Genomic DNA, 14,802 nt, shown 5'->3' with positions numbered 1-14,802 from the left:
GGCTGTCAGAGGAGTTGGCCATGTCCTTGTCCCTTTATTTTTTCTGTCCCAATGTCAGATTTCCCTGTATCTGCTCAGTTGGTGGAGCTGGTTCACCTTTTACTTTCTGCCTGCTCTGGAGAGCTGATCCCAGTTAAGTCCTCTGGGCTTGTGTTCCCTTCTGCCCTTGGAGAGCAGACTCCCCAGCCTGGGGACAGCATGAATGCCAGCCTTTTTATCAGCCTCAGGCTTCTACTGTTACCAGTGCCCGATGCCCTGCCACGTTAGTGGGTGAAATGACAGTCCTGTAGCTGAGGTTTATGCTGCATGTATGCTCCATGACAGGTGTGTCTGAGTTTAATTGCAGCTGTTTTTTGGGAGGAAATTTTATTTGTTGTTTCTCCATGCTGTGATTGTTTTTCATCAGCCCATGAACATGTCAAGGGAGAGAGACCCAGGCACCAGCTGAGTCTAGAGATGGCCTGGATCAGCTTGGCTCAGTCACTTTCACACATTTCGGAGCTTACTGTGTTTCTCTTGCAAATGCAGAGGAGAGTGGCAGTTAAGAGAACAGGCTCGTAGTCTTAGTTCACCTTTTGATTTCCTCATCTGTAAAATAGAAACAATGAAATCTACCTTGTATAGTTGCTGCAAGGGTTAAATAACATATATAAATATAAAGTGCTTATTATGCATTCATAACACTGCAAGCTAATGCTTATAGTAATAATGTTCATGTATTTCTTCTATTTTAAAACTTTATTGTAAGATAAACCATCAATTTAATAACAGCAGTCTGGGAAATAGGAAACTGCCATATTAATTGTACATCTTGGCTGTATGATGAAACTAGATTTCAGAAATGTTAAAATGTGAATAAAATAGGTCTTGGATTCAAGGCAGGATGGCATTATTAAAGGTAAAGGGAGTTGGTGGGCTACTTCTAGTCAACAGTGTTTTCCTATTTAGGAAGGTGTAGTGAAAAGTCAGAGGATCTATCTTTGCGATCATAAGGAAGTCACTTTATCTCTCTGAGTCAAAGACCACGCTTTTCACAGAATACTTGTAGGAATGAAAAGAAAAGGACATTATGAACAATCAAGTACTAAGCAGGCAAATTATTTGTCTGCTTGCTTCTCAGCGAAGGTTAGCCTCTGGCATTGATAATGCTGAGTAGAACCAGCACAACTTTCCCACACATTTCTAGGTCTTCTTTCCCGCAGTTGACATTTTCCTGCCTTCCAGGTTCTATTTTACCAACTGGCATGGGACCAATGATAATGAGCAGTCAGTATGGCGACATTCTCCGAAGAAGCAGAAAAATGGCTATGAGAAAAAAAAAGTTCCAGATGCAACTCCTCTCCTTGACGCCAGCTCCCTGGAGTATCTGTTTGCTCAGGTAAGAAGTTTGGGCCCAGGAGAACCTGGAGTTTACGGAATGGGTGTGGCACTGTAGGGTTCAGATTCCTTGGTGCAGGTGAACTTGGTGGTAGCCAGGACATTTTATGGCCTGTCCCGTAGGCCGTTCTTGCCACCCCTGGGCTTGCCCCATGTGAAGAGGGAGAAGGCAGCAATTCAGTGTCCCAGGAGGCTGGTCATCCCACTTTTGGGCTTTCCAGGCTTCACTTCTTCCCTCTCTCTTTGTTTTCCCCCTCACCTTCTACTTCTACCCTTTTACTTCTCATCTGCAGTGCCCTCTGTGGAGAGAGCAGAGGAAAGCTGTGAGAGAGGGAAGGTATAGTGCAGTGGGTCTAACAAAGGCACTTCTCGGCAGTCACAGTGCCATTTGGGGAGGAAGGAGGTGGCCACTTTCTATCACACAGTGGTAGAAAGACTAGACACTAGAAAAAGCCAGAAGAAAACTTAGAGTCACCTAAATGACATTCCCCTGAGAGAACATATATATATCATATATTATATATATCTGTTAGGTGGAGTTGCTGATGTTTGCATCCACCTCATAGGGCAGTTGTGAAGATTAAATGAAAAGTAAAGAAAAGAAACTTAGCACAGTGTCTCGCGCTGAGGTTAGGATTTAATAAGGGGGAGCTAGCATTGATATTATCTTCACCACTCTGTACAAGACAGGTGGTGGGTATTGTTTTTAGTTTTCTTTTTCATTTTTGAAGCCGTTATTGGCTCTTGGAATGCTGTGCACCTCCACCATTGAGGGGTATGTTTTGGTGATACATTTCACTACTGGAAACTCGAACAGCAGATTTTGAAAAAACTTACATGTGGTAATGATGCACTGTGAAATGTGGATTCATTCTTTTTTTTTCTAAATCTACATCAGAATGGGGCGTGGTTCCCTGTGAGTTTTATACCCAGTTCCTAGAGTAGGATATATCAGTTCATGTTTGTGGAATTAGCAAATGATCAAACCTCAGACAGCTGTTGCCATCTCTTTCCCTGATGTAGTCCAAGCCTGGTACCCGCTACTTGTCACCATTATATGGTAATCCCCACGAAGGGGCTTCATGCGTTCATACTGTTCACCAGGACCAGCATATGCTCAATAAATATTTGTTAAATGAATGAATTAACCTGGGGAGAACATCTCCTGAGTCCCTTCATACCAACCGTTGAGAAACAGCTTTGGTGCCAGAGGAATTGTCGATCTCGTTTCATTGCTGTGCTGCTTTTTTGGATAGCACCTTCCTATGTGGAGAAACTTCCTCTCAAGATCATGGAGGGTAGACTGTTGAAACTTAAGTGGTGGTTCATTTCTTCTCACCTCTGCTCTAAAGGGACAGTATGACTTGGTCAAATGCCTGGCTCCAATCCGAGACCCCAAGACTGAGCAGGATGGGCATGACATAGAGAACGAGTGTCTGGGGATGGCTGTCCTGGCCATCTCCCATTATGCCATGATAAAGAAGATGCAGTTGCCAGAACTCCCCAAGGACATCAGGTAAACCTTTCTTCTGGCTAAAGAATTGATTGTGGGGGTGGTGTTATTGTTATATGTTTTTGTACCTCTCAGTTTAACCACTACCAGCTTTTGGCTGACCCTTCTCCTCTGCAGAGCTCAAATGTTTTTTTAGATTATCTATAAAAGGTAGTGCAATTATGATCGTGTCATGATTTCGAATGTTGGCTGATGACCTCAGACATTTGTACTAAGGTGAAAAATTTGGGGCTGGAGATGCCAATCAAATTACTGACCCTCATGCCCAGCCCTTTCCTCTTTGCCCATGGAAGGCATTGCCATTTATCACTGCATTTTTTCCTTTTTTGCTGGACTCATCTTAAAATCCTTCTCCACATAGTTTTACAGGCAGCCACTACCATCCCAGCCTGAACTATAGTTCACTAGAGAGCTGTTAATTCTGATGTGAAGGATGATCAACTGTTACCTTAAGGAAATTATGTCAACTTAAAAATAATCATTTATGATCAAGTCTTGTGAAGAAATAGTCCATATGCATAATTTCCACTCATCTATGAAATAATTTTTTTCCAGTGAGATATTGTGATTGTCGTAAATGAAGATAGTCTCACTTTGAAGAAATTATTTATAGCTGTAATAGTTGTGATAGGCAACATGCCTCTTCTTATAAGGTTACTTCTTATATATTCTTGTCCTTGGGCAGACCTCTTCTGCCCTTGATCAGAGTCTGGAGCGCATCATGAGTTTCTCCTCAGTAATGCAGGGACAGATGGGATGCATGCTGTATTGCTACTTTCTCTTTTTTGTGTGTGTGGCTTTTGCTCTGGGTACCTCCTCTTTATATTTTCAAGAGGCTAAAGCGAAAAATGACAACCCTCCCCTGATCTTCCCCCTCATTAATCTAAAAAAAATTATGACATTTTTGGGGGATAAATTCAAATTTCCCAATTTCCACTGTTTTGAAACCACCCATTCATCAGCAGGGATTACCCTGTGCCAGGTTCTGTCTCGGGCCTGGGAATGGCAGGCACACTAGTCTCCCCATTTGTTCTTTCTTTCATGGATATTCTTACTCTCCTTAAGCTGGGTCCTGTTCTAGCAGTGTATCAGTTCGTTGAGATTCTGTTAGTCATAGATACTCTCCTGTTAGCACCTGGATGAGTAATAAACTTTCAGTTTACTTGTTGACCTATTTAATATATCTGGGCCATTTTCACATGGCAAACAGTAAGTCTTTTGTATTTAATTAGCTTTTATGTGTTTTCTCCGTTTATAATAAAAACAATACGTGATCTTTATAGAAAAATTATAAAACAGATATGTAAGAAGAACATACAAAGCATCCATAATCACCCATGACACTTTTCAGGCCACCGTCTAAGTGACACTGAATTTTAATAACAGTGTGCTTACGTGAGGGCTGATGTGCACAGGAACAGTGACACTAGCCAGCAAAAACATAAGTCAGTTTTGCTGCCTGCCTTTGTGACCCAGATAATTCGAGGATACCTGTAGGAATTTCCGTTTCAGTAAAAGTCTGTGGGATATGCACTTTTCTATTTTCCTGTAGTCCCTGTTGACCTCCCTCTCCTTAGGATTGTCATCCTTGGTGCTTACTCCATCTACGACCGTCTGGGAGCAGATCCTCCTTTCTTGTTTGGCAACATGTGGAAGGAAGATTTATAGATTTAGGTTTGTTTCTAAACTATTGTCAGCTAACCTGTACATGGAAAAGAGATCTGTTTTTCTATTTTCTCTTAGCTACAAGCGATATATTCCAGAAACATTGAATAAGTCCATCAGACAGAGGAACCTTCTCACCAGGATGAGGATAAATAATGTCTTCAAGGATTTCCTAAAGGAATTTAACAACAAGACCATTTGTGACAGCAGTGTGTCCACACATGACCTGAAGGTGAAATACCTGGCTACCTTGGAAACTTTGACAAAACATTATGGTGCTGAAATATTTGAGACTTCCATGTTACTGATTTCATCAGAAAATGAGCTGAATTGGTTTCATCCAAATGACAGTGGAAATGTTCTCTACTATGAAGTGATGGTGACTGGAAATCTTGGAATCCAGTGGAGGCAGAAACCAAATGTAAGTGGCATTGGTGACTGATCAAAACAACATCCTGTGTCACACGGTGTGTTCTGTTTATCCTGTTGGAATCATCTGTTTGTGTGCCCATCACCCTTGTCAGCTGAGTTTATTTAGGCTAGAGACCATGTATCATTCATCTTTTATTGTGTCCATATAGCAGTAGATCTGAATAATATTTACTAAGTTCTGCAGGGAAGTAGAAAAAATATAATAATATATATGATATATAATATATTAACAGCAGACATTTACTGAGTGCTTACTATATGCCAAGTTCTTTTCTAAGCATTTACATATATTAACTCATTTATTCCTCAAGATAAAAAACCTTTTAGGGGAATACTACCATTATCCCTATAATATAGATGAACACAAAGAGGCTCGAGAAGTTAAGAAACTTGTCCAAGGTCTTAACTAATAAACAGCTGTGCCAAGAATTGAACTTAGTCTGCGGCCATGCCACCCTGAAAGTGCCCGATCTCATCCGATCTTGGAAGCTAAGCAGGGTCGGGCCTGGTTAATATTTGGATGAGAGGCCACCTAGGAAGACCAGGTGCTGTAGATGTTAAAAAAAAAACAAAAAAAAATTTGAACTTAGTCCTCTGGCTCCATGAAATGGGATAATTGATTTTTTAATTTGAAGCTTCCTTGAAGTGTTTGTTGAATGAAGCAATAGAGCAGAGTGGTTTTAAAGCATGGGTTTTAAACCTAAATTGACCTGGTTCAAATCCTAACTGCATTATTTGTAGTTACATGGCCTTAGGAAGGTTGCTTCACCTCTATCAGCCACATATTATGGAGATACTATAAAACAGGTATTGTATCTACCTCATAGGGTTCTTGAGAAAACTAAACGTCATTTAGCACAGAGCTTGGCATATAATAAATGTTCAGTAGATTATTTTAACTGCTATCATCATCATTATTACTGTAAATAATATTAAAGGTGAGATTCATTTTTTCCTATTTTATTTTTTTGCTGAAATAACAATGTCTGACTTATTGAGTGCTTTCTATGTAGTAGAGACTGTGTTAATAAGAACTTACCTAATCTTCAAAGAACGTTGTGAAGATGTAAGATCTCTGCTTAATTGATCGGGAAATGGAGGCTCAAAGAGATGAACAACTAGTTAAGTAACTGAAAGAGGCAGGATCTCAACCCAGATCTCTAGTTTCTAAGACTCATGCTACACAAAATGTTTAAACTTATGCAGACATGTATGATTCCCTAGATTATTCAAGTCTGGGATTTGTACCTTCTCTTGACAATTCTGGCTTGAATGTTATTATAAAGTCAAGACAACCAGTGATGGATTCTAAAAGGAGAAATCCCGTGTTCTGTTCAGTCATGAGAAGAACGTGTTCTCTGCCTGTGTTGAAACACGTCAGTCCAGAAGTGAGGGGACCTGATTGTAGATGCATGTCTAGTGGGCAGTTATTTCCCTTTCTAAGTTGACTTGTACATTATAGATTATGTAAAGAGTTTAGTCAGTGTGTTAATAAAGGTCTCCTCCGGGCATAAAATCCCCACATTGTGATGGGACCCAGAACATCGTGATCCTAAGCCCATGTGCCAGCTCTCCCGATTGCTCTGTAAACCCAAGCATGCTGGTTTTCTCATCCTTGGATGTAGGCTCTGCACTGGCTTTCCAGAAGCACTGACCTTTTTACCATTAGAAAGTGAGAAAGCCAGCTTAACTGTCATTTTTATGCGTGTTATCAGGTTGTTCCTGTCGAAAAGGAAAAAAATAAACTGAAACGGAAAAAACTGGAAAATAAACAGAAGAAAGATGAGGAGAAAAACAAAATCCGGGAAGAGTGGAGCAATTTTTCTTACTTCCCTGAAATCACTCATATTGTAATAAAGGAATCTGTGGTCAGCATTAATAAGCAAGACAACAAAAAAATGGTAAGTTTGCTCCAGAAGCTATTCAGTTTGGATCTGGTGATGAGAGGAAGATTTTGCTGAGAACGGTTATACAGCACATGCTTTTCAGAGTTCCTGTCCTAGAGAGAAAATCTGATGGTTATCTTATTTAATCCAAAAAGTCCCTATTGCTAACACTGACATTATCATTGTCAGACTTTTAAGTTACACGGGTATACTTCTGTGCCTCTCTTTGGTCTTGTAAATATGAATCTGTTTCAGCATTTGTTCCTTTCCCAAAGATATTTCAGCATAATATTTAATTCATAAAAATTTTGTGAATTTGAAGGAAAAGCAGATTAGCGAATATCAGCATTTCCCCCTCCCCCCACCTCCGGCCTCCTTCACAGTCTCTCTGCTGAGTTTGGTAGGTCATCTAAGGTAAAGTTGATGGGAAGCCCCACTTTGCACTTTAGGGACTGTCAGGCTGGTGGCTGTGGCCACAGTGGCAGTCCTCACCGTGGTGTCAGTCACACCCAAGTGACTCTTGGACAGAGGAAGGAGTGTTCAATCTCACTTCCTTTCTTTTAGTATCACTTGAGGATATAATCTAGATAGGCAGGCCAGTTTGGCAGGGGAAGTGTGAACCCTGCCAAAATATACATGTTTGTGTTAGGGAAGTCACCGCTGACAACACGTGGAGAGCATGGGCTGGGAGGCAGGTGCTCTTGCAAAGTGAAGGTAGTCAACGCTAGGGAAATGCCACGTTTTGTCTAAAACTTGGCAAATAGTGTGTCAAAAGAATAACACTCAGTGGCTGGGAAAGAATCTGGTGACATGTTAGTAGGACAGTCAGTCATCCTTTTACAACTAGAGTAACTGTCTTTTTGGTATACTTTTTGGAAAGCAGTTTGGCTACATGTGTTGAAACTCTTGAAAATATGTGTATATTTCTCCATTCAGGAGTCTAAGGATCTGTCTTCTGGAAACAATGAGATGCAGGCAGTGGTCTATGAATGAGAATGTTTATCCCAACAGTATTTACAATATCAAAATACTGAAAATAACCTAAATATGTAACAATGGGAGAATGGGAAAATAAATTATAATTCACCTGAGTAGTAGAATATTACATAAATGAATTGCTGAATTTTTTTAATAATCTGGAAAAATGCTTTGTAAATGGAAGAATAGATATAAATCTATTTATCGAATGGGACCAATTTTGTTTAAAAAATATTGAGAGGGTATGCGTATACATACACATACTCTTAGAAAAATAATAAAATATTAAATTATTTATAATGGGATTATGAATGATTTTAATTTTCTTATTCCTCACCTCTCCCCTCTTTTTTAAAAACAATAAATATACATTAATTTCATCAGGAAACTATAATAAAAAATAAAGTGAAGAGAGAAGTAGAAGAGCCCAGATAGTTGTTAGTGGGAAGATGGAAAATGGAGGGCGGGAGAAAATCAAAACAAGTGCTATTTATTCAGCATTTTATAGATATTAGGCTCTATTACATTGTTGTGTCTACATTATCTTATTTAGTCCTTATAAGAACCTTAGATGTAGGAATTTGGGCTCCATTTCCAGTGGGTAATCTGAGACTTACAGAGAGGTGTAAAATTTGTACAGGGCACAGAGTGAGAAAGCGGCAGCTCTGCCTGTACTGCTTTGGTTTCCAAGGCATTCTCTCCCAGAGCCAGTGGTGAGGGCGAGTGGGGGTTAACACGTCTGTGATCTAGCTCTTCAACATGGCCAAACCCTGAAGATGCATAGCAGAGGAGGAGACGCAGCAGCCAGCTGGTACAGTTTTTGTGAGCCTGCTCCTGTCCTGTCCTGGCTGAAAGAGCTTCAAGTCTGGCACCCAGTTGGTGCACCTGTCATCTGAGTCAGAGCTCACTCTGACCACATGGGCCGATGACTCTGTGCCAAGCTGCAGTGCTGTGTAGAGAGCAGGTGGAAGTGAGGAAGAAATACTTGTTCTCTCCATTACTTTATTTTCTTTTGTAAACACTAGCTCTTACTACATGCCAGGCACTTCCTATTCTAAATACTTTACAACTATCAACTCTATTCATATTGACCCTGTGAGGTGGGTATATTATTATCCTCTTCTTACAGAGGAAGAAACTGAGGCACAAAAAAATTAACTTACACATGGTCACAGCTATTAGGCTAAATAATTTGAAAGTGCCCGTTTCTTGGCAGTTGGCTGTTTTGACCTATGAAAATGATTACGTCTGCTTAAGTATAATAGTAAGTGGAAACACTGATATCTGAACCCAGATAAGCTGGCTCCAGAGCCTGTGGGTTAACACGGCGCGATGCTCTCTCTTCTTTATCTTACTCCTTTGTCCCTTCATAGCCAAGGGGTTTCCAAGCCCTTTGATCAGGCAGTACTTTGGCTCTTGGTCTTTCAGGAAAGCATGATGCTAATATGTTATCATATCATATCTTGATTTATCTCATCTCTCTGAATTTTTTTGACGTTCCCCATTTCTGTTCTTACATCCGCTTTCAGGGAACTTAAGTGCTTATGTGGTCTCACTCATATATGACTAGATGAAGGGCTGCCCAAGCTAGACCATCTTGAATTTGCTTTTTGGGGATCTGCAGGGAGATGCCAGGTCATACCTGAAAGGAAGCACATTTAGTACAAAGTCTCATTCCTGAATCACCATCCCTATGGTGGCCTTGCCCTTCTTGGCCTCCTTGGCTCACAACCCTAGAGCACCCTTCCCTTGGCCTCACAGCTAACTGTGACTAGGTCCCCTTTCCTCCATCCTGTCTTGTAGCTTTTATCTGCCCCCTTTCCCCTTCACTGGTCTGTTTTTCTCTGCTACCAGCCTCTCTTTTTCCCAGTGCTATGTAAAGAGTCTTATTCTTAGTAGTGTTTTGCTCTTCTCTGAAGACTCAGGTGTTTTTTCATGTTTTTATGGGTCAAAGCTCTAAATCATGGCTTTGCATACATACCTTCCTTCCCTAGGAGATGGCTCGCAAATGGTAATCTCTGCTCAGGGCTATATGATCAAGACAGACAGACAAATACAAAAACCTACCTGTCTTCACCTCCAAGTGTTTTTATGAAAACATTCCTTTCACGGAAATTCTCTCCCCCTTCTCCACTTTCGCCTTTGCCTCTCACACTTTGAGTAAGACTCTGCCTCCTCCAAACCCTCAGGGGTCCCTGGACTTAACCTAACAACCTCATCATTGTATCTGGGACCATCCCTGGATTAAAATATAGGAGTTGCACCTTGTAGACCAGTCCTGCATGAGATGAAGCGTCTGTGCTCTGCTTCCTTTCCTAGAACAGGTATAATGCTGACTGCGTTTGTCATTGCTTAGCGCCAGGACCAGGGTACCACTTGCACGCTCTTCTCCTCCCATCTCCTCTTTTACACCTCTGCCACCTTGGTTCTGGCTTGCTTTTCCATCTAGACCCAGGTGACAGCTTCTTCACAGGTCTGCCTGCCACAGGTCTCAGTTCTCCCCTTCCTCACACACAAACACACTGTACCTCATTTGATAGTTTAGAGATAATAGCTGAGAAAGTGATAAACAGTGAACATTGTATATAAATGCAGTTATTAACAAAATGAGTTTCCCTTTGGGGTCCTGCATTCTCCATTGTGTTTTAAACATCTTCTCACCGTGTATCTCCCTGTAGTCACTGCTCAAGATGGTAGACACATCACGTAACCATGGGCATTTCTTTTGTCTCACCAGGAACTGAAGCTCTCTTCGCACGAGGAGGCCTTGTCTTTTGTGTCCCTGGTAGATGGCTACTTTCGGCTCACAGCAGACGCCCATCATTACCTTTGCACCGATGTGGCTCCCCCACTGATCGTCCACAACATACAGAATGGCTGTCATGGTCCAATCTGGTTGGTTCTAGAACCTTTTCAGTTCCATTTTAGTGATGGGGAGTGTGGCCACCTCAGACACAGGTGTCATCAGTTGTTTAGGTCGGGGGCAGTTGAGCACGTTGTTTGGTACTGATTGATTTGGTGCCCTCTTTTCCATCCCCGCTGTCTGTTGTCTGGCTTTTTCTGTCCAAGTTCTTACCTTGGTCCTTGCAGCAGCCCCTCACATCTTGTCTCTTACTTGGTTCTCATGGTTTAAACCACCCCCGCCACCTCTCCACAGCTGACCAAGGAGTGCTACACTTCTTAACCCCCTGCTGTGCCAAAGTGACCCAAGAAAGATAAGACTCCACATCTGACAGAGTAGTAAATAATGGAATCCTGAGTTAGCTTGTCCTGAAGTGTCAGATAAATGGTGGGGACAGTGAGGGTGACCAGGCTTAGAGCTGGAAAGGGCCTTGCTGGATATCTTGTCCCTCTTGAGTCTCAGAACTAGTAACCTGTACTCAGATACCTCTGGTGATGGGGTACTTAACACTACACAAGGCAGCCAATAGATTTCAGCTCTAAAAACTACAGAGATACATACCTCTGATATGGCATTGAACTTGCCTCTCTGTAACTTCTGCCTACGTATTTGAATTCTGCCACTTGAAGCAACAGAGATTAGTTTACTTCTTTTTACATATGACAGACTGCCTTTCAGGCAAAAGAAAATGGCTACAGTGTTTCTTCTGAGTCTCTATTTCCAGACCGTAATATATCTGGGGAAGCATCTCTTTACCTGCCTTCCACATGATACAGATCCCACCTTCTTCCCTATCCCACTTACCTTGTGGACAGGTAGTTTGTTAGTGGGGTGAGGTGAACCCAGGCCTAGAGAGGCTCACAGACCCACGGGCAGAGAGACAAAGAATTGCAGAGCGAGGGGTTGGGCATTACAAAAGAGCATATCTTTTAACTATCCCAACTATGGTTAGACCTCAGGGCCTTGGCACTTGCTTTTTCCTTGTCCTGGAATGTCTTCTTCCTCTAGAATCTACTCAGCTGCCACTTCCTTCAGGTGTTACTCAAATATCACTTCATCCGTGAAGTCTTCCCTGACCACCTTCTGTAAAGTAGCAATATCTCTTCCCTCTCCACACCCTGCACTTCCTGGCTTTTTTGCTCTGCTTTATTTTTCTTCAGTGGCATTTATTACCTCCTGACATACTATGTTTATTTCTGCATCCATTTGTTTTTTGGCTGCCTACCCTCACTGCACAGAACATGAACTCCATCAAGGCAGGGACATTGTCTACTTTGTTCACTGCTTTTCTTCAGCACTCATAGCAGGGCCTGGCACATTATAGGTGCTTAATATATGTTGAATGAATGAAAGTCTCATGTTCTGTGAGGGGCTGAAACTCATTGCCTAAGACACCTTTGCAGAGTAGGTAGCATTTGAATCAGATTAAACTTTGAAGAATCAGTGATGGTTTACCAGGTCTTAAAGAAGAGAAAGGGCATCTTAATGTGAGGGATCAACATGCACAAAGGCATGAAAGTGTCGCAGACCACTTTCTAACTGCCTTTCTAACACATGTTGACCGTGCCAGCCCCCTTTCGTCAGTACTTAGCGCCATTCGCTAAGTGTGGTAACTTCATGTGTGTGTTTATTTAGCAACTGTTCACAGCCCTCTGAGCACTAGGACTGATCAGTCCTGGGGCTACAAAGGCGCGTAAGACCGGCATGTTCCCGCTAACATCATTCCGATCTTCACTGATTTCTTTATTCAGTGTTCATTATTCAATTCATTCATTTATTGAGCGGCTACTGTGAGTCCAGGTGTGCTCTGGTTACTGGGGATACAGCAATGAAGAGACTGACCCCAAAGTTACGCCTTCCTGAGGCTCGTGTTCTTGTTTTGCTGCCTGGGGACAGTGGGGAGGGGACCCCTACCACTGCATCACAGGCAGCACCACCTCACCAGCCTTGGGGATGCTCTTCTGGCAGGAGCTGGAGACAGAATGTATGGGCACATTGGGGATGAGCAGGGCTCAGTGCCTTGGGAAGCAGGCTGAATCCTCTTCTAGACCTTGGAGACTCTGATGATCTGTTTCGAGCCTCCTCGGCATCTCTGCTTGCTTCATATATCGTATCTGAGAGGACTTTAGGACCCAGGACAGATAAGGCGATAGGGCCGTAAGACTTGAGGCATCTCAGGGAAGTGGATATCCCCTGAGTTCAGGGTGCTCCTGTTTGGCGTGAGCTCTTTTCCCCTTTGCCCCTCTCTCCCTCTAGCACAGAATATGCCATCAATAAATTGCGGCAAGAAGGAAGCGAGGAGGGGATGTACGTGCTGCGGTGGAGCTGCACTGACTTCGACAACATCCTCATGACCGTCACCTGCTTTGAAAAGGCTGAGGTCAGTCAAGCCATATGGCCCAGGGTGTCATTGCAACCTGGCCCAGGAGCTGGTGCAGATGGGACTACTCTTGGGGGGTGGGGGTAGAAAAGCCTGGGTCTCTCAGAAAATTCCTGGCAGTTCTGACGGGGACAACCTCCTCTCCAAAAGGAGACTGCTCCGAGCAGCCAGACCCGTAACCTTTCCTCCTCATGGTCCCTTCTTTCTTCTTTCAAGAGACCCATGGCAGGAGTCCACTGTGGCTCTGGAAGGTAGAATGTGACCAGGAAACCAGTTCATACCAAACCTTCAGAAAGTTTAGAATAATTATTTAGAGGTTTTTTTTGTTTTTTTGCTTCGTTTTGTTTTGTTTTGTTTTGACACTCAGTGCCAAGATCAGCACAGTCCTAGAGCTGTGTGTGTTTGTGGCATTCGCTGGTACAAACCACTGCCAAGAGAGCCAACTCGGCATCTGGCCTAACGCAGTTTTTCCCAGATAGTAGCTTCAGACATTTTAACATACAAATTGCCATCCCATGTTTTGACAAGTGGAGATATTTATTAGCGACTCAAGTGTAGCTGGAAGTGAGAATGATGTGAAAGAAAGCCTGAAGGCTAAGATAGAAGCCAGAATTGACATTACCCCACCAAACCACAAATGCCTTTGTTATTCATGTAATTTTTTTTTTTAAATATAAGAAATGGAATATTTTAAAACACAATTTTACAAAATTAGTCCAAATATACTAGTGTTGAATGGGTTTAATGTGAACTGAGAGAACTGGGGCGGGGAGGGGCCTGTGAAGTGGAAGTCAGCACATGCGCCTATTGAAGACCTCAGACACTGAAGGGAAAAGTACCAGAGAATGCCTGGGGACCGGACTCAGTCAAGAGTGGGAAGAGGAAATGGCAGAAGGTGCCCAGTGCTGCCAAGTGTCCTGGGCAGTGTCTCTGGAGGCCACAGCCTGCCTGCTGGTGTTCCTGTGCAGCTCAGCCCCATGGCTGATGCGGGTGCAGTGGCTCAGAACTTGTCAGGCTTGTCACCTTGGCAGGATGCTTGTCTTCTGTGTTCATTAGGCTTTGGAGGAAGACAGCCCACACTCCTTCTGAGGCATAATTGACCTGGGCTGTACCAAGAATGTCAGTGATTCAGTGACATGATTTACCTGGTGTCACCTTACCTAGNGTGGGGAGAGTAAGAATAAGCCCTGTGTGTGAGGCTTCCTCATGTAGGCCCCCAGAGCCCTCTGTCTTTCTCTGTCACTTGCAAATTAGAGAAGTGGTGAAATCATGAAAATTAAAGAGAATGTTGTTTTGAGTTCCTCAGTGTCTCTGCTATTCTAACCACAGGGTTCTGATGGTCAGACCCCAACATGGGTTTCTCACTTGTAAACACAACTGAGAAACTCCTCATGGAATAAGTAAAAAGCAGAAACCCACTCTGTCACACTCAGAGTGGGTGTGACAGTTAAGTCTACCATTTCTTGTGTATTGTCCAGCCCCACTGCCCCTTTCTAAGTCTGAGGGTGACCATGTTTAGAAGGAGTTTGGGGCCCACAGGACTCACTGGCCCGGTCACCACTGATCCTCTCACATCCTCATCTGTGGCGTCAGGCTTGGTGCTTGATTTCTTCACCTTTCAGCTCTGACACCGAGAACTTTGGTCAAGGCTCGAGAAAGCACTAGTACA

The 14,802-nt window shown here is 42.8% G+C and overlaps 1 protein-coding gene and 1 pseudogene across 1 annotated transcript in view; both read left to right on the top strand.

Annotated features, from left to right (window-relative positions):
* Window positions 1–14,802, top strand: part of JAK1 (Janus kinase 1) — a 113,945-nt gene that overhangs the window by 79,179 nt on the left and 19,964 nt on the right. The window contains exons 7-12 of the mRNA XM_039838457.1: window positions 1,225–1,378; window positions 2,730–2,893; window positions 4,634–4,976; window positions 6,703–6,888; window positions 10,589–10,746; window positions 13,010–13,216. Of these exons, the coding sequence (XP_039694391.1) occupies window positions 1,225–1,378; window positions 2,730–2,893; window positions 4,634–4,976; window positions 6,703–6,888; window positions 10,589–10,746; window positions 13,010–13,216 (1,212 nt within the window). The remainder of the gene's footprint in view (window positions 1–1,224; window positions 1,379–2,729; window positions 2,894–4,633; window positions 4,977–6,702; window positions 6,889–10,588; window positions 10,747–13,009; window positions 13,217–14,802) is intronic.
* LOC120583390 (uncharacterized) lies at window positions 5,426–5,544 on the top strand (annotated as a pseudogene).

Source organism: Pteropus medius, unplaced genomic scaffold (assembly GCF_902729225.1).
Source record: "Pteropus medius unplaced genomic scaffold, Ma_sr-lr_union100, whole genome shotgun sequence".
Taxonomy (NCBI): domain Eukaryota; kingdom Metazoa; phylum Chordata; class Mammalia; order Chiroptera; family Pteropodidae; genus Pteropus; species Pteropus medius.
This window is presented reverse-complemented; position numbering and strand designations above follow the sequence as displayed.